The 18,525-nt window shown below is 44.9% G+C and overlaps 1 protein-coding gene across 10 annotated transcripts in view; it reads left to right on the top strand.

Annotated features, from left to right (window-relative positions):
- Positions 1–18,525, top strand: part of PDE8B (phosphodiesterase 8B) — a 232,277-nt gene that overhangs the window by 140,421 nt on the left and 73,331 nt on the right. For 5 of the 10 annotated variants that reach the window (XM_057740698.1, XM_057740679.1, XM_057740727.1 and 2 more), the window contains 3 exons: positions 1,715–1,855; positions 3,370–3,458; positions 5,463–5,523. The exons of 2 other annotated variants lie outside the window; for them this stretch is intronic. In XM_057740698.1, the coding sequence (XP_057596681.1) occupies positions 1,715–1,855; positions 3,370–3,458; positions 5,463–5,523 (291 nt within the window). The remainder of the gene's footprint in view (positions 1–1,714; positions 1,856–3,369; positions 3,459–5,462; positions 5,524–18,525) is intronic. 3 more of the 10 variants (XM_057740689.1, XM_057740716.1, XM_057740708.1) reach the window with 3 other exon arrangements.

Below are 18,525 nucleotides of genomic sequence, written 5' to 3'. Positions count from 1 at the left end.
GCCCACAGCGTCCTGTAGTTGGTGATGGACAGAGCCAGGATCGGAACGTGGGCGTCTTGGCTCCATAGTCCATGTCCTCCTGCTGCATTGTGAGGTCGCCTGGCGTGAAGGAAGAGCTATGATTTCTACCCGTATGTGCAACCTAGTAGCAAAAGCAGAATAAACACATATGAAAACATATGAGAGTTTAGCCAGAAAGTAAGGGAAACAACACATGCTCAAACATCATCCATTCCTCAGATATTTACTCAATAGTCCTCAGTATCCAAAGATACATCCACAGTAGCCTTTGCCCTTGAGGATTTTCATGTCTCGTGGTGGAGAGAGAAAGAGAAATGTATAGGTTCCGTGTGATGAGTCACCGGAAGCCTGCACAGGAGAGAGTGGGAGTCGTAGGAGTGGCTCACACTCAGGCTGGGCAGGGGCTCAAGGACAGCTCGCTGGGGGAGGACAGGGAATAATTGGAGTTGATGTGACCAGGAGATGGGGGAGGGCCTCCTAAGCAGAGAGCACGTGGGCAGAGGCCCAGCGGCGGGGAGACAAGCACAGGCGGCTCCGCTGCGTGCAGGGCTAGGCCAGGGGGCCGTGGGGCCGACCTGGTGAGCAGGGGTGCTGTTGCCCAGCCCAGGGAGGGCGGTGACACCACGTGGAGGTGATAGGAGATTAGTGAGGGCAATGTCACCGTCCCCTGCTCTTTAGCCAGCCCCGTGAGGCTTGGTGCCCAGGGCCCCAGAGCAGCCTCCCAACCCCTCCACCTCCCAGGGTTCATTGTCCTCGTAGACACTGTGTTCCCCAGGGAGGCGCTCCCCAAGCGTCCCTGCATCACTGGGCTCCTTCCTGCTGTCATCCCCGTGGAGGGCAAGAGTGATTACAGTTTGCAAGACTGTTTCTGAAGCGGCAGATGGATGTCCGTTATGCCCAAAGACATCCGTGACCGTGATGCAGTGTGCTCACGTTTTCCCTACATTCTTTGTGATGTGTCCCCTGCCCTCCGCTCCTCATCTGGTGACTCTGTTCTTTGAGAAGAAATTGGAGGCTGGGGATAGGCGCTGGGAGTCAGCCAAGGTGATAGCTCTAAGTTCTAGGGCCCCGGGCAGAATTTTGGAGAGAAACCTCTGCGTCTGCAGGTCCCAGCATGTGCCGAGGGGGAGGGGGAGGGGGAGGGGGCCTCACCTCACGCCTGCCCTGTGCCCAGCCCTGAAAGGGCTGCCTGCTGCCTAAGGCTTTTAACGGAGGGTATGCTTCAGTTCGCCTGGAAGCAGCCTCAAGCCATAGCATTGGTTAATAGACAGTGACAGTTATCTATTAATAATATCTAGACACGAGAGATCAAATTGCTTCCTTGTAGAGATGTAACGAATAGAAGCCACGGACTGTTGAATGGAGCTCTCGTTAATTTTATTTGTTCTTTTTTTCTGAGTTTTTTCTTATTTCATGGGTGGTAGGTGACGAATAAGGCCCGTCAGAGGCTGGCACTAGCAGATAAAGGCTTCTTGCTCTTTTGCTGCTGAAGAATTTCTTCCGATATCCCGGAAGGATGGCAGTTGAATGAACACATTGCTGATGGGGGGGTGGCCCACCTACTAGGGCCGGGGGACTGGTCAGCGCCCGCATGGGAGAGCCCTCGCCCAGAGCGTGTTTTCTCTGTGTCCCCGCAAGCATTCCTGCGGGGACACAGCATCCTGCCTGACCCGTCACCACCTCCCGTCCACAGTATGTCAACCCAGCCTTCGAAAGGATGATGGGCTACCACAAAGGCGAGCTCTTGGGGAAAGAACTTGCCGAGCTGCCCAAGAGCGACAAGAACCGGGCAGACCTTCTCGACACCATCAACACCTGCATCAAGAAGGGCAAGGTGGGTGAAGCCAGAGCAACCCACAAACCGCGCCGCCATGCATTTTTTCTTCTGTGCGTTTTTAGGTCACGGCTTTAACATTGGCTTCTTTAATAATGTTACAATTGAGTGAAAATCTTTTATGTTTGCAAGGTGAGTTAATTTTTGAGTTAATGCTGACTAGCAAGTGAATCTGGTGCTTATCATGATGATGTGGAATCTGATGATTTTGTATAAGGAAATTTCTTCCTCCACACGAATGTATCTCACCTGTCGTGGCTGGAATCTCATACGTGTCTCTGAGCAGAGTCCCACGCAAGTTTAGGTTATCTAGTGTTTGGGGGACTAGGAGCACTTAACATCGGTATTTACCTGTTTCATAGGCCCACCTTTCGGTCAGTTTTCCTTTTTCTGTTCTCTTTTCTTATCACAGTTCAGTAGGAGTTACTGCTTGCTCCCCCCTGCCGCAGCAGGTCCAGTGGCCTCCACTGCATCCCAGCAGGTGAAGGCAGCGGTGTGGATGCAGTGGGCATCTCCCCGCCAGCCCTCCCTTCCAGAGGAGTGTTGCTCTCGTAGCTGGGAGCACCTGGGCGTTTTAAGTGTTCAGATGCTTTCTATGATGTGAAGTAGTTAGAGAAGCACTGTATTTATTTAACAGGGGACCATTTATAGGAGTAAAATAAGTTTGGCTTATATATGATGGCCAAAATTAATAAAAGTGGGGCAGTGAGACTGAAAAGGAAACAGGACATTGTCAAGTCCTCCCAGAAAGTTTGCCTGAAGAATACTGCCCCACACCCGGTGACCCCCACGTGCATACAAGTTGGCCATCCCGTGTGAGTGTGCGGGCAGGAAGAAGCTGCGAAGAATCTCAGGTCCTGATGCAGCCACTTCCTCCCAGAAATAGGTGCCACAGGCTTCCACTTGAGGTCACTGGGCTCTTCATCCTGAACTGTTCCCCAGGGTCCAGACACAGCAGGAGTCTTCACGCTCCCCTTTGCCTCATCCACGGAAACTGCCAGGAGCCAGCCTAAGCCCAGAGGAGACTTGGCTGGAGGCCCGATAGGACAGCAGAAAGATGACGAGCTTCAAGGAGAGCTAAGAGAGACATTTATAACCACATTGTCCACTTCTTCCTGTGGGCAAGTTAGGTAGCCTCAGTGTACCCATCTGCAAGTGAAGGATAACATCAAGCTCACAGGTTGTTGTAAAGATCTCGAGAAAGACCTCAGAAGAACCCCTGGACCTGGTGCCACTGCACCCGCAGGGCTGAGAGTGGGAACGGCACCCACTAAGCATCCCGGAGAGCCTGGGAGGGGCCACCTGGCGGTGGGCTCGTTGCTCTAGTGGGCTCTGTGCACGGTGACCGTGAGCCTTACGTAGGCAGCGTCCCAGTGGATACAACTGTAGAGCGATATTTTGTGGAATGTAAGAAAAGTGTGTGGGGATTTCATTGCTGAACTTGATGAGGCCCTCTGTAGGAGCCGCCCAGTGCCTGGACGGAAGGATTTTAAGAGCTCTCTTTGTCCCTGTAGGAGTGGCAGGGGGTTTACTATGCCAGACGGAAATCCGGCGACAGCATCCAGCAGCATGTGAAGATCACTCCAGTGATTGGCCAAGGAGGGTGAGCGCCAACTCTTATTAAACTCTGTCATTTTAGGGGTCCATGTGGGCGTGGGGTTTGTATGTGGCCATGCAAGTGTGTTAGACCCACAAATACAGTAGGATTGGGTCTGTACATAGTACATGCTGAGGTCACTTCCATGTGGCCGCTAAACAACAGCCCCTCTCGTCTCCTGCTTGTGGGCTTTATAAAAAAAGCATCACCCCGACTGTCCACCTCCACCTGATTGTCTGTGGTTCCACTGTCCCCACGCCTTAAGGCACGAGCTCGGTGCTGGTTCTCTCTAGGCCCCAGGACTTGTTCCACAGGAGGAGAGAGCCCTGGGAATGATGGTTAGGATAGAAAGGTGTTTGACTGGAAGCTGAGGCATCTGATTCACTGTAATCTCAGGTTACCAGAAGGAGCCCATTCATTTGCAGAGAGATAAGGAAAATATGCAATTCCTTTTCCTTCTCCCAGTGAGAAGGTTTATGGAGCCAAACAGGATCCCCTAGCAGTACATCACTTGAGGAGCCTTTGTAAAGGAGCCTGAACGTCAACCAACCAGCTTCATAGTACAGGTTTACAAGGGACACGTGCTGTTGTGTGACATTTTAGAAAAAGAAAAGTAGTTATAGTGTGAATAACCAGAAAAGGAGAGCCCTGACTGTGACTCTCATCGCGTGGTTAGAAAATGTTCTGTAGTCAGCAAAGTGTCTGTAGATTGTTTCCCCTCCAATTTTTACTGATTTGTTAGTTTCAAAACTGTTCCCTGCTCAGTTCAGAGACCACTGTCTCATGTTTCCTGCCACTTTGCTTCACTCCGTGTGATGGGGGCACTGGCAGCCCTGACCAGGGGTTACGAGCCTGCAGAGAGACGCCCCCGAGTCTCTCCTAAGCACACAGGCCTCTGCGTGGCCGTTTCCACCAGAGGTCAGAGTTCTGAGGCCACGATGGCCGTCACGTTGTAGTTTCCAACCATCATCCTTAGGCTGTCTTCTCAAGCCAAGATTCACTTTGTGTATGTGACCAGAATTATTAAGTAACAAGGCAGAGGAGACCGAGTTATTGCTTGGTGATTTCCATCAGAATGACTTTTTCTGATCTTTCTGATTTGACAGATACGAGCAAGAAGTTCTATTGTCCACAGACAGTGTTAATATTTCCCCCCAGTGAGCTATCAGAGGAAATTTTCATTAAAAGGAGGGAAATTTTACCTCTTCCTGTTTAGTGAAGCTCATCACAGAATGACCAGTATTTTCGATGCACTCTTCAGAGTTCTCCAGAGAAAACCAAACCAAAGGGAGAGACAGAGACGGAGAGACAGAAACAGAGACACAGAGGGAGAAGAGATTCATTACTATAAAATCTAACATCGCCCTCTGGAATTCTAACTCCACTCAGTAGAAAATCTACCTTGAGCTGATCTTTATGCAGAGCTGAAGCACCTGTTGTCTTTTCCTGGTCTCCTTGTGATAATGAGTAAGACCACAGGCTGTTCTGGGATTCTGTCCATGACCTTGAAATAAGAGGATTTTTCTCTGCCTGAAACATTCTATCATTTATGATGGCCAGGCTGTGAAAGAATGTAGAATATTAACTATAAAAACAGCAACCATGAACTTTGGTCATTGTCCAAATGAGTCTTTGCCTTCTATATAAGCTGTAAAAAGTATTAGTGTCAGCAGAATTAAAACCCATTTTGTCTGGAGTAGCATTTCATCCTGTCACTGATGCTGTCTAGGAGCCAGGCCTCAGGAGTCAGTTAGAAAATGAAGTACCCATTAGGGAAGTGTTTCTGAGCCAGCTATGATTAAAAGGGAAGCCCAGTTTCTGAAGGCATGTGTGGGCTGTGTGTGAAAAAAAATGCATCTTTTATAGATTGTGTTTTTTTGGAATTTAAAATCTGCCCTAGAATGGACCCTGGAGTTTTACTTGAAGAAGGTTCTGTTGATGTTTTCATGTGCTAATTTGTTGAATCATTTCATATCTGATGCGCTAATAACTTATTATTTATGTTATTAGGAAAATTAGGCATTTTGTCTCCCTCAAGAAACTGTGTTGTACCACTGACAAAAATAAGCAGGTATGGTATTTAGTTTGCTTCGTTTGCTTTGTTGGTGTGACCATGCATTCGTTACGTGCTCACCACTGTTCTTTGCTTGTCTTTCTCCAGATCTTACCATAGTTGCCAATTAAGGAGCTTTATGGCAAAATTAGGCCCTTAGACAAGTAGTAAAAGAAGAAACTCCCCAGCAAGCCTATGCACTTTATTAGTAACGTGTGTCAGTTATGATTTAGCTTGTGACTATACAGCTCAGGACCAATATATTTTATGAGAGAATAAAATTCTTCCTCCAAATAAAAGAAGTTTTAATTTTCTACCTTAATTTCTTAGGTGAAAATTATATATGCATTTGAGCATTTCACCCCTATAAATTCATGTCAAAAACAAAAATCATTTCTAATTAGTACAATGGTTTTTTTAACCATTATATCATGCAGAACAATATGTTTGAGTGTTTTCTGAAGTAATAGAATTTTAACAAGTTGCTGTATTTAGGAACTTTTTAATGTAGTTTTATAGAGAACAACAACGATATTGATACTTTTTGATTTATACTTTAGTACTGGATTGTGTGTATTTGCACTTCATGCTTTAAAGTTTGTTGACAAAGAGTACTCAACAAACATAATTACCAGTGATCTATTTTTAATACAAATCTGTTTTATTTAGGTATAGATGATGTGCAATATTATGTAAGTTTCAGAAGTACAACGTGGTGATTCACAGTTTTTAAAGGTTATAGTTCATTTATAGTTATTATAAAATATTGTCTGTATTCCCTGTGTTATACTATATCTCCATGTAGGTGATTTATTTTATACATAGTAGTTTATACTTCTTAATCTCCTACCCAATTTTTCCCCTCCCCCTTCCCCTCTCCCCCCTGGTAACCACTGGTTCTCTATATCTGAGTCTCTTTCTTTTTAGTTCATTCATTTGTTTTATTTTTTAGATTCTACATATAAGTGATATCATACAGCCTTTCTCTGACTTATTTCACTTAGCATGATAGCTTCCAAGTCCATCCATGGTGTTGCAAATGGCAAAATGTCATTCTTTTTTATGGCTGAGTAGTATTCCATTGTGTGTGTGTGTGTGTGTGTATGTATGTGTGTGTGTGTATGTATGTGTGTGTGTGTACCACCAGTGATCTATTCTTAAAAACCTATTAAACATGGCCTTTGACTTAGATGAAGATTTTAAAAGAAGGGACAGTGTCTCTCAAGGATATGAGGGGCTTCAGGGCATAATCCATTTTAGTGTAGCAGGTCAGAGACTTGGGAAGTGGTGCGGGATCAGGAGGAAGCCTGGCCAGGCAAGGAAGGAAACTGGGGCATGGTAGACCCAAGATGCCTGGCCTCCTCCCAGTGAGAAGGCAGCTCCCAAGGGGAGGGGGCTGAGTGCAGTGAACTTCCAGCTGGTGTCTCAGCCCATAGAAGGTATCCATGTCAACCTGATGTTAAAACAATAATGATTCAGTATTTGTATATGTTGTGAAATGATCACCACAGTAAGTCTAGTTAACATCCATCACAATACATAGTTACAGTCTTTTTTCTTTTGAGAACTTTTAATATCTACTCTTAGCAAGTTTCAAATATACAACATGTTATTAACTATAGACCATGCTGTACAGTACATCCCCAGGATTTGCTATAACTGGAAGTTTGTACTTTTTGACCTGCTGCATCCCTTTCACCCACCCCCCACCCCCACCTCTGGCAGCCACCAATCTGTTTGTCTGTGTGTATGAGTTTGAGGTTTGTTGGGTTTTTTTTAGATTACACATGTAAGTGATAACATAGGGTATTTGTCTTTCTCCATCTGACTTATTTCACTTACCGTAATGCCCTCAAGCGCCATTCATGTTGTTGCAAATGGCAAGGTTTCCTTCTTTCTTATGGCTAAATAATATTTCATTGTGTGTATATATACCACATTCTCTTCATCCATTCAGCCATCCATGGACACTTAGGTTGTTTCCATGTCTTCACTATTATAAATAATGCTGCAGTGAGTATGGGGTTGCATATATCTTTTAGAGTTACTGATTTTATTTCCTTTGGATAAATAACCAGAAGTGGAATTTCTGGATCATATGGTAGTTCCACTTTTAATTTTTTGAAGAACTTCCATGCTGTTTCCCACAGTGGCTGTATCAGTTTACATTCCCACCAACAGTGCACAAGTGTTCCCTTTTCTCTACGTCCTTGATAACACTTGTTAATTTTTTACTTTTTGATAATAGCCATTTTAACAGGTGTGAGTTTATATCTCATTGTGGTTTTGATTTGTATTTCCCTGAAAATTAGTGATGTCAGATACCTATTGTGTACCTGTATGTCTTCTTTAGAAAAGTCTATTTAGATCCTCCACCCATCTTTTAATTGGGTTGTTTTTTTTGCTGTTGAGTTGTATGAGTTCTTTATACTTTTTTAGATGCTAACTCCCTTATCAGATATGTGATTTGCAAATATTTTCTCCCATTTGGTAGGATAGCTTTTCATTTTGTTGATGGTTTTCTTTGCTATGCAAAGCATTTTAGTTTTATGTAGTCCTTTTGGCTATTTTTGGTTTTGTTGCCTTTGCTTTTGGTGTCAAAAAATCACTGCCAAGACCAGCGTCAATGAGCTTATCCCTTATGGTTTCCTCTAGGAGTTTCATGATTTCAGGTCTTACGTTCAAGACTTTAATCCATTTTGAGTAGATTTTTGTGTATGGTGTAAGATAGTGATCCAGTTTCATTCTTTTGCATGTGGCTATTTAATTTCTAACACCATTTACTGAAGAGACTGTTCTTTCCACTTTGTATATTCTTGACTCCTTTGTCATAAATTACTTGATCATATATATGTGGGTTTATGTCTGGACTCTCTATTGATCTACATCAATAGATACATTGATATATCTATGTAGATAGATATGTGTCTGTTTTTATGCCAGTACCATACTGTCTTGATTATTATAGCTTTGTAACATAGTTTGAAATTGGGGAGTGTGATAAATCCAGCTTTGTTCTTCTTTCTTTTTTTTTTTTTAAGCTCTTTATTGGAATATAATTGCTTTACATTCTTGTGCCAGTTTTTGAGGTACACCAAAGTGAATCAGCTGTATTTATACATATATCCCTATATCCCCTCCCTCCCACAACTCCCTCCCACTGTCCCTATCCTGGCCAAGTCATCACCCATCATCGAGCTGATCTCCCTATGTTATACAGCAACTTCCCACTAGCTATCTCTTTTACATTTGGTAGTGTATATATGTCAGTGCTACTCTCTCACTTCGTCCCAGCTTCCCCTTCACCCCCCCGCCCCCAACCCCGTGTCCTCCAGTCCATTCTCTGCATCGGCATCTTTTTTCTTATTGTTCTTCTTTCTTAAGAATATTAGAAAAATATTCTAGAATAGCAAAAACAGTCATGTACTTTTTTATAAGATTTAGTTCAACATAAAATGCCTCCTTCAGCACTGAGTGTTTCATCTGGAATCAGGAAATTTTCACTTAATACCATAAACTCATGCAGAGAGGCAAGTCCTTGGAGACCTCTGGGAAAGGAGGGGAACTGACTTTCATAGGGAAAAAAAATTCTCTCAACAGCAGAGTTTAGACATCGCAGGAGGAAGAATGAGGCCTATGTGAGAGGTGACATGGGTGCAGGGACAATCACAGGACATCCTGGTGGCTTTTTAGAGACAAACTAGTGAACCCAAGCCATGCAGACCAACCTGTATGGGCTGTGAAGCCACAGTGCAGGACACAGGCCCACTTGGGCTCGTTCACACCTGTCCAGAAATGAGTCAGATACAGTCCATGCCCCAGACCAAGCACAGCCTCCCCCATCAGCCTAGCCTTGCTCCTCCTCCTTCTCCACGTTCTCCTTTAGTGAATGGATCCTGTCTCCTGTCGCTGTTCTCCGTGTAGCTCCATGTACCCAAATTCTCCCAGCCCTCCATGGTCCAGCCCAAGAAACATCAATTTCCATCTCCCTCCTCAAGCCCCCAAAGGACCTTCTTTGCTGTGCATCACGCCCACCCTTGTAATGTCTACTTGTGCCTCACTGCCCTCGCCTCTGCAGCAGGGTCTCCAGGCTCTTCTTGTCTTTGTGTACTCATGCTGCCTGGTGCGTAGTATGCCCTCGAGCTGTTGGTGAGGTGGAATGGACTTGAGTGTCTCAGTCCTGGCTTCCTGCCACCTGTAAACTCTTCCTGCCTCACAAGGAGAGCAGGCAAGCCCTTAGCACAGGACTTAGGGATGCAGAAGAAGAGGGGCCACCTCCTCTTTTCTGAGGCTCTAAATAGAAATGTCTTTATTGCCGTAAATTAGCTGCTGTTCTGAGAAGGGTGGAAACACAGGGCTCAGATATCCTGAGCCATTGACGTCACCTAATGGTGCTGTACTGGCCTAGAGAGACACTTAGATTTTCCAATAACAAAGAATTTTTGTATCTCTGGCCAGCCACAGTGTTTTTCCCCCTCATCAAAGGAGGCTGAAGTGAATGGTGATGGGTCTGTGATGGAAAGGGCTCCCTGGAGGGTGAGAGCAGCCCGTCTGCAGGCGGTTCCAGTGGCGCTGCTCTCTGGGGTTTAGCCCTGACGTCAGAATCCGCCCGTGGGCTTGCATTTTAACAAGGAATGAAATTGGAAGCCAGGCTGCTGTCTGCTGGTGGTGCTTGTCAGCAGCAAAGATCTTTCTTCCTACATGAACCATGTAGCTTTTTACCAAGAGGCTAGAAATGCCCCGTGAGGGTCGTCTGCTGTAAACACTGTCTCCCCCTTCAGCACTCACACATTTTCTCCCCAGGTATGTATTAAACACCTGTTCTGTGCTGGCAGCAGGAGCACAGAGTCTCTATTCCAGAAGGCATGGGGGCCACAGACAGGTAAACAGGATACATTTCTAGAGCACAGTGTGAGGAGGTGTGAACCGGGCACTGGACAAGCACAAAACACAGGCCTGAAGGAGGCTGGCTAGAATTTTTTAGGTGTTATCTAGGACAAAGGGCAACAAGCTACGACCTACAGGCCAAATGTGGCCTGTTTTGTAAGTGAAGTTTTATTGGTGCGCAGCCACTTTCTCTGTTACGTAGCACCTGTAGCCACATTGTAGCTTTCATTCTACAGCAAGCAGGTACACCCAAGACCATGTGGCCCCCAAAGCCTACAATATGTACTCTCTGGCTCTTTACAGAAGAAGTTTGCCAACCTTGTTTCTAAAAGATAGTTTTCTTTCTTGGATTTCCTACTTTCTTAGGTCAGGGGCTGTCTGCCTGGCCCTCTGGAAGGCCCCCCATCCATACATGCACACACTTTCTTGGACACCCTTTGCCTTCAGGGCAACCCCTGCACCCCAGTTCAGAGTCTGTCTGAACCCCTTTATACCAGTGAAGACATGAGGACTTCGTTCCCCTGAGGCTTTTGCCTTTTCAGGAGGTCCAAATCAAAATCTAAATGCATGGCTGAAACTGTGGAATTTCAGGGATTTGCAAGCATGATGGTCCAGGAGTTGGACTCGCATAGGAGAAAGGAGGCTTCCAGGATCCCAGCTTTACACCAGCTCCTCCTAAGCTGGCCTGGTCCAAGCAGAGGGGGTCTCACCACTGCCACCCCTGTAATGCCCACCCCAAGCCCAGTTGCAGTGCAGGTCCCATTCTCACTGCTCCTCCAAGCCTTGGCCATTTGAGAGAGCACAGCACTCTCAAAAACTAGCAGCCAGTGGCAGCCTGGGAGCCCTGGAGCAAGTGTGGGGCTGAAGCTGGTGGTGTCCACCAGACTGCATCACCTTGTCTCTGTTCTCATGAAAAAGCCTCAGGGAGATGCAAGTGTCTCATGTCCAGTAAGAGGAAGTGGTTTTCTTGTGAGGTCAGGAAGCATAGCCCACCCAAAGAGCAGTTTCCGAAAAGATTCCCTTGTTCCATGGGGTTATAGCAGGAGGAGGTCATGGCCAGGCTCGGAGGAAGTGGTCTGCTTTCTGACTAATCAACGTTCCAGGACAAAGGCTGGTTGAGAGCAGACTGAGACCAATCTGACCTAGATTTTGCTCAGGGCTTTGCAGAGGTAGACATCAGAGGTTCCTGCCTTCAGAATTTCATTGACCACCTCCTCACCCTCATGACAGAAAGGTTGTTTCAGCCCTGGAGAATAGGAAGGACATAATCTCTGAATGAAGAATAGCTATTTTCTTTTAATTAATTTTTTTTTCGGGCTGTGTCGGGTCTTAGTTGCAGCACACAGGATCTTCGTTGCGGCATGCAGGATCTTTCATTGCAATGTGCTGGCTTCTCTCTAGTTGCAGCATGCAGGCTCCAGAGCGTGTGGGCTCTGTAGTGTGTGGCATGCAGGCTCTCTAGCTGAGGCTCACGAGCTCAGTAGTTGTGGCACGTGGACTTAGTTGCCCCACAGTATATGAGAATCTTAGTTCCCTGACCAGGGATTGAACCTGTATCCCCTGCTTTGGAAGGTGGATTCTTTACCACTGGACCACCAGGGGAGTCCCTAGAATAGCTATTTAACATGAATCAGTTTGGCTTAATGGAAACCTTGTTTCTATCAGTGAAAACCTATCTAAGTAAGCGTCGTCATAGCCTGACATCAGTATGGGGACGGGCATTTGGAAGTCACTGCTGTAAAAGCACTTTCACACATGTAACTTATTTGGGGATAATAGAGGTAGAAATAGCGGATAAATTGGCTAAGTTTGCAGGAATGAAACCTTGCTTTGAGATAAGCATTCTAAGGTTCATATTACTATGCCATTTCATACAAAGGACTTGAGCATCGTGGATTTGATATCTATGGGGGCAGAGGACCACTAGAGGGGTGGTCTTAGAACCAATCCCCTGTGGATACCAAGGGATGACTGTATTTTGTTTTATAGTAAACTATTTAATCTTGAAATTGTTGCAAAGATTAGGGAAAAATAAAACTTTACCATAATAATAATGCATAACACTAAGCCTGCCATAATTGCCTAAAACAAGATACAAAGGATGTAGAGTGTCAGGGAGTGAGAAGGGGGAAGGAACAAGTCTTTAGTTTTGTGAAGGCTTTGAGTTGGGAAGGAGGGACTGAGCCCTGAAGGCAGAAGCAGTGGAAAGTTTTAAGGGATCAGATTAGGCTCAATATAGGAAAGAATTATTAGAATTGACCAAAGTTGGTAGCCTTAGTGAGTAGTGAGTTCCCCACCATAGGAGGTAATCAAATAGCAGTAGACTGAGCCTTCAGTGGGAAAAGCTGTCTGGGACATCACTCATTGGCCAGAGGTTAGACTAGATCAGTGGTTCTACAAATGTGGTTCCTTGGAGCAGCAGTGGCCCCAGGGATTTGTTAGAATTACAAAGCCAGACTGCAGAATCAGAAATTTGGTGGGTGGGCCCAGGCAGTCTCTTTGCATAAGCTTTCCAGGCTCTTCTGATTCATTCTGAAGTTTAAGAGCTGCTGTACAAGATGAATGACTTCAAGACTAAGATAGTGTGAATTTGGTTCATTGGTTCCTGAGCAGAGGCTATTCTGGGTTTAATATCATCAGGAAAGCTTATTTTCACTTCTGGCCCTCCAGGTTTCCCCTCCCGAGTGTGAGGCCCCTGACCTAGGCTGCTCAGATTTCATGTTGCAGAGGGCCCCCAGCTCTGCTTCAGGCATGCCCAGCTTATGCCCTAGACCTGCACGTCCCAGACTGAAATGTGGCTCATCAACTAGTGATGTGCTCCAAGTGAGAACCACGTGCTAGATTTCAGAGACTTAGCATGAAAAAGAATGTAAATTAGCTCATTAAAAATATCTCAGTCTCATGTTGATTACACGTTGAAATGAAACATCTTGCATATATTGTGCTAAAAATATTAATTTCACCTCTTTTCACTTTTAATGCAGCTACTGGAAAACTTAAAATTATATATGTGGCTTGCATTTGCGGTTCTCACAATATTTCTGTGGGAGGTCTAGCCCTTCCCTCCCCTGCCAAATCTCACCCCACATCCAGCTCCGCATACCCTTTCACAGGCGATAGAGGGGCCCAAAGAGCTACGCACAGAGTCTCGCTACTGCCAGTGAGTCCGCTGCAGACTTACTAAGCCTCCCAGGAGAGGAGGCTGTATAGGAGTGCTTTCCAGGCCCCTAGGAGTGCTTTCCCATCACGTAATGGGTGCTTAAGGAGACCTTCAGGGAACATTTTTGTTTGGGACAGTGTGGGGAGTAATATTCATTAGTTCTCAAACTGCAGCAGAAAGTTAGCTCCCACCCACTGCCCCCGTGGCCCTTTCGTTCCCACCCCAACACCGGCCTTCTCTTGGGTGGGTCTCACCCCTCACTGTCCTTGGGCCTCTACTCTCCCCACAGACGGTTCGGGTCCCCCTCATCCTTTCCTTCCCAGCAGGTGGCTTGGCTGACAGGCCTCTTCATGATTCGGGGGCTTCCCCACAGCGTGTGCAGAATGGGGGCCTAAATGCTTAGATAGCCTCATCCGACTGCGTTCTCGGTGAAACAGGAAGAGCATGGCTGGTGCGGGGAACCAGGAGAGAAAGGTGGGTGGAGAGTCACTTGCTGGTTTCTATTCATTGCTGATCCCTGGTGATAAAAACAAGTTTTCAGTGCATCCTGAATTCCCAATATTTGAGATGTCACATGGGGTTTTTTGTTTTGTTTTTTATTTTGTTTTTTTATTTCCTGTGTTAACATAGAAAAAATATCCATAGAAACAAGGTGGGAGAATTTTTTCTGTAGCCTCAATACATTTATTACTGATGCCACTTTGTATTTCTAACATCATTATCATTCTGCATTCTAAAAATACATTCTTCAGGTTTCTGGTCTACCTGGGACCTCGGCATCTAACTAATTCTACTTGAATTTTGTTAGCACCTTAATTTTATCCTCACTTTTATTTAATATTGCATTACATGCAAAATATATCAAATGATGTGCTTCTCCTGCCCATAAGTACACAGAACTGCAGAGTCATTGGGAAGATTGTCTAGCCTGTTTCTCCAAAATATGTAACGTGTATCATCTTAAAATGATTGCTGTCTAGATTATCTATGTGGCATGTGTTTGAATGATGTAGACCCTTTGCAGCTTCCTTGTCCTTCAGGACTCAATCCAGCTTCTTGTCCCTCTAAGAATCTTCCCAAACCTGCCCGCCATCTCTCTCTCTGCCAGTGAAGATGATGGTGACACTGTGTTTCTGCGTCATCCATTCGATTGTTAATCTTATGCTGCTTTGGGTCAGTTCTCACCTTGGGCCACTGTGTCTGCCCAGTCGATACCAGGAAAGTATTTTGAAAGCTGCTTTTTACTCCCCAGTGCAGTAATCTTTGGAAGGCGTAGGAAATTAAAGATGCCGCCCCGTCTAGTCCCAAATGATTATTACATGTAGCGTTTTGATCTGAATGTAACCGGGATACATACCACATGCTATTACAAAGAATATTTGTTGTGTTTTCCCAAGGCGCACGCCCAAGTGTGACTTCTTAAAAGGAAGTGGGAGAGAAAGGACACTGCAGCTGAAAACATGACTTCAGCTAGCCCTGAAAGTGGCTGTTCACGTATAGAAATGTATGTCATGTAGTCAGGGTATTACCACGGTACTGAGTTTGTACATATGTGCTTTACTCACAGGAGGTGCCCCAAATATTTGTTGACAGATTTGGTAAAGCCACGAAGTAAACAAAATTTTTCCATTTAGCTTTAGTACATATTTACATGGAGCTATTTAAAGAAAGCCCTCTGATATTGCAAAACCACAATTTTTCCTGAGAAACCACATTTGAACAGTCAAATCCCGAGTAGATGGGAATGGAGTACCTGCGGGGTGTCTGAGGGTAACACAGCTGGGAGCTCCCAGCGGGGAACAGGCCCGGACGCTGAGGATTCAGCAGTGGGGTTACACACGCGGGAAAGTCTTGGTTCACAGGAGAGAGACACAACCTCAGGCCTGGCGCTGCTGGCGGCTGCCGTAGCTGGGCATGACGAGCTTCATGAGATCCCAGAGGTCTGACGCTGAGAGAGAGTCACCTGGCTGATGAGAGGGAGGAGTGACGGAGAACATTCTGGGCGTGTGTACCCACACAGAGCCCCGTGGGAAAGGAGGCTGCCTCGGTTCAGGTAGACACAGGTGCTCTGCCCCTCGTGGCCAGCAGGGCAGCAAGCCCCGGGTTGTCTGCCCTGCACAGGGATGGGATTCCTTTGCCCCATCTGGTCTCTCATCCTGTTCTCCCTGCCACGGCAGTAGGTACTTATAAGGCACTTAACCTGTCATGGAGACAGCTAGGAGGTGGAGGATGGGAAACACAGATGGGAAGGAACTCTAAGTTCGAGCAGGAAATCAGGTTTCCCTCTGTGTGAAGCTTTTCATGACTGCTCACCTGTAACCGCCTGCGCGGCTGCGGAGGCCCCACTCAGGTGAGCCTCAGTACTGGAGACCCACACGTGATGAGAAATTCGTTTGACTAAAGAAAAGTAAGATAGGTTTGCTGATAAATGGTAAACAGACATAGCTGGGCTCTTTCTTAAAAATTAAAGCTCTCTCTTCATCTCTGACACATTTAAGACAACTAGGATTTAAAGAGGAGATTCTGTGTTGGCCTTTGGGAGGGAGGGGTTCCTCCCTAAATTTAACTAAAATTCCAAAGGCTGCATGTTTGTATGATTTGTGTCATTCAGACTATTGCAAGACTTTGCTCACTGTAGCGACTTAAAGTAATTCAGCACAAGAAGCTTTTACGTTACCTTAGACCTGATTTAGGTTAATGTTTTACTTATTTACATATTTTTATGCAGTTTATGGGTATTAGCAGTTGATAGGAAATTTTTCTTTTTCCAAAGCAGCAGTTGGTGGCTGCCCCCTCAGAAGGGATGAATCCACTTCACATTGAGACCTTTTCGGTGTGGGGCATGTGCTCCGCCTCAGCTGGGCATTCATTCCTCCATTCATTAAGCAGCAGTTCCTCTCCAGCACTTTGGCCCAGTGGGAGACACAAGGGTGGATGAGGATGAGGTCACCACGTCTTACCCCACATCCGCTGAAAGCCTTGGCTTGGCTGACGGGACCGCCCCTTCCGCTCAGCCCAGCACCCCCCAAAACCAGGGAACCACCTTCAGTACCCTTGCTTTCCTGATCCCTCTGCATTCTCGACGCCACTTTGTTCTGAAGATCGTGTCTCCCTAACAGCTCTTGACCTCATGCCCTTTTCTCCACCCCGGTCCCACTCCATTTCATTCCATGACGGCCTCTGGTTGTCCTGAACTAGCCTCCTAACTGCTGTCTTTGTCTTCATTTAGTGGTGTGTAGGCACCAGCTCATACAGGCTCCTGAGAGCTGATTGTTTAATTTTCTGGAATTTCGTGAGTCATTATTAAAATTAAATTATAGAAGCAGGCAATTAAATAATTTTTTAAATAGGTAATAAGTACTCAAAATCTACGACTTATTGTGTTACTACACTGTACTATTATCTGTGCTCTTGAAGTTACTTACATTTGTTTTATCTGCATGGTGGAAATATAAAGTTGTGCTGTGCAACGTCTTCATAACCCCGTGTTCAGTGACGTGTTGGTAGCTTCAAACAGCCATGGTGGGAATACTTTTAGATCAAGGAAATCAGCAAATGCTGCAAAGTAGGACTTTTTGTTTTTGTTAACAAAACAGTTTATTATTTTAAGTGTTCTTCTTAATATTATTGTGGTAAAAACAGAGAACCACCTCCCCTCCAAGCAGTGTTTAATATTTACATATCTGTTAGCTGCTCACGTCTTAAAATTCTTTCTACAACATCTTAAACCCATGGAAAATTCTTAACAGAGAAATCATCGTAGGAAAAATGTTCAGGAAAGATATGGTTTACATGGATAAAAATCAAAAATTTTAAATCCTCAGTTGTGACTTAATCTAGATCACAGTTCATCTGCATCAGCTCAGCGTTTTTAAAACTGAGGAATTATTGACACATAACACTGTTCTGGTTTTATGTGTACAGCATAATGCTTTGATACATGTACATTGCAAAATGATCAACACAGTAAGTTTAGTTAACATTCATCACCACACAGAAATTTTTCTTTTGCTGAGAAAATTTAAGCTCTACTGTCTCAGGAACTTTCAAATACATGAACAGTATTGCAAATTATAGTCACCACACTGTACATACATCCCCCCAGTACTTATTTATCTCATGACTGAAAGCTTGTATCTTTTGATCACCTTTACTCATTTCACCCACCTCCCAATCCCTCACCTCTGGCAGCCACCCATATGTTCTTGGTATCGATGAGCTCGGGTTTTTTGTCTTTAGATTCCACATGTAAGTGATATCTTATAGGATTTATCTTTCTCTGACTTATTTCACCTATCATAATGCCATCACGGTCCATGTTATTGCAAATGGCAGGGTTTCCTTCTTTCTTATAGCTGAATAATATTCCATTGTGTATATAAACCACATTTTCTTTATCCATGCATTCATCAGTGGACACATAGGTTGTTTCCATGTCTTGACTATTGTAAATATTGCTGCAGTGAACATGAGGGTGCATCTGTCTTTTCAAGATAGTGATTTCATTTCCTTAGGATAAATACCCAGAAGTGGAATTGCTGGAGCATATGATAGTTCCATTTTTAATATTTTGAGGAGCCTCTATACTGTTTTCCTCCATACTGTTGTACCAGTTTACATTCTCACCAACAGAGCACAAGGGTTCCCTTTTCTCCATATCCTCACCAACACTTGATATTTCTTGTCATTTTGATAATAGCCATTCTAATAGGTATGGGTTGATATTTTGCTGTAGTTCTGATTTGCCTTTACCCAATGATTACTGATATTGAGCACCTATTTGTGTACCTGTTGGCCATCTGTGTGTATTCTTTGGAAAAAATGTCTATTCAGATCTGCCCATTTTTTAATCAGGTTTTGTGGGGGTATTTTTGCTATTGAGTTGTATGAGTTCTTTATATATTTAGAGATATTAACTCCCTTATCAGATATTTGACTTGCAAATATTTTCTCTCGTTCAGTAGGATGCCTTT

This window comes from Hippopotamus amphibius, chromosome 1, assembly GCF_030028045.1.
Source record: "Hippopotamus amphibius kiboko isolate mHipAmp2 chromosome 1, mHipAmp2.hap2, whole genome shotgun sequence".
NCBI classification, from domain to species: domain Eukaryota; kingdom Metazoa; phylum Chordata; class Mammalia; order Artiodactyla; family Hippopotamidae; genus Hippopotamus; species Hippopotamus amphibius.
The sequence above is the reverse complement of the archived record's forward strand: the minus strand, read 5'-3'. Positions and strand labels throughout refer to the sequence as shown.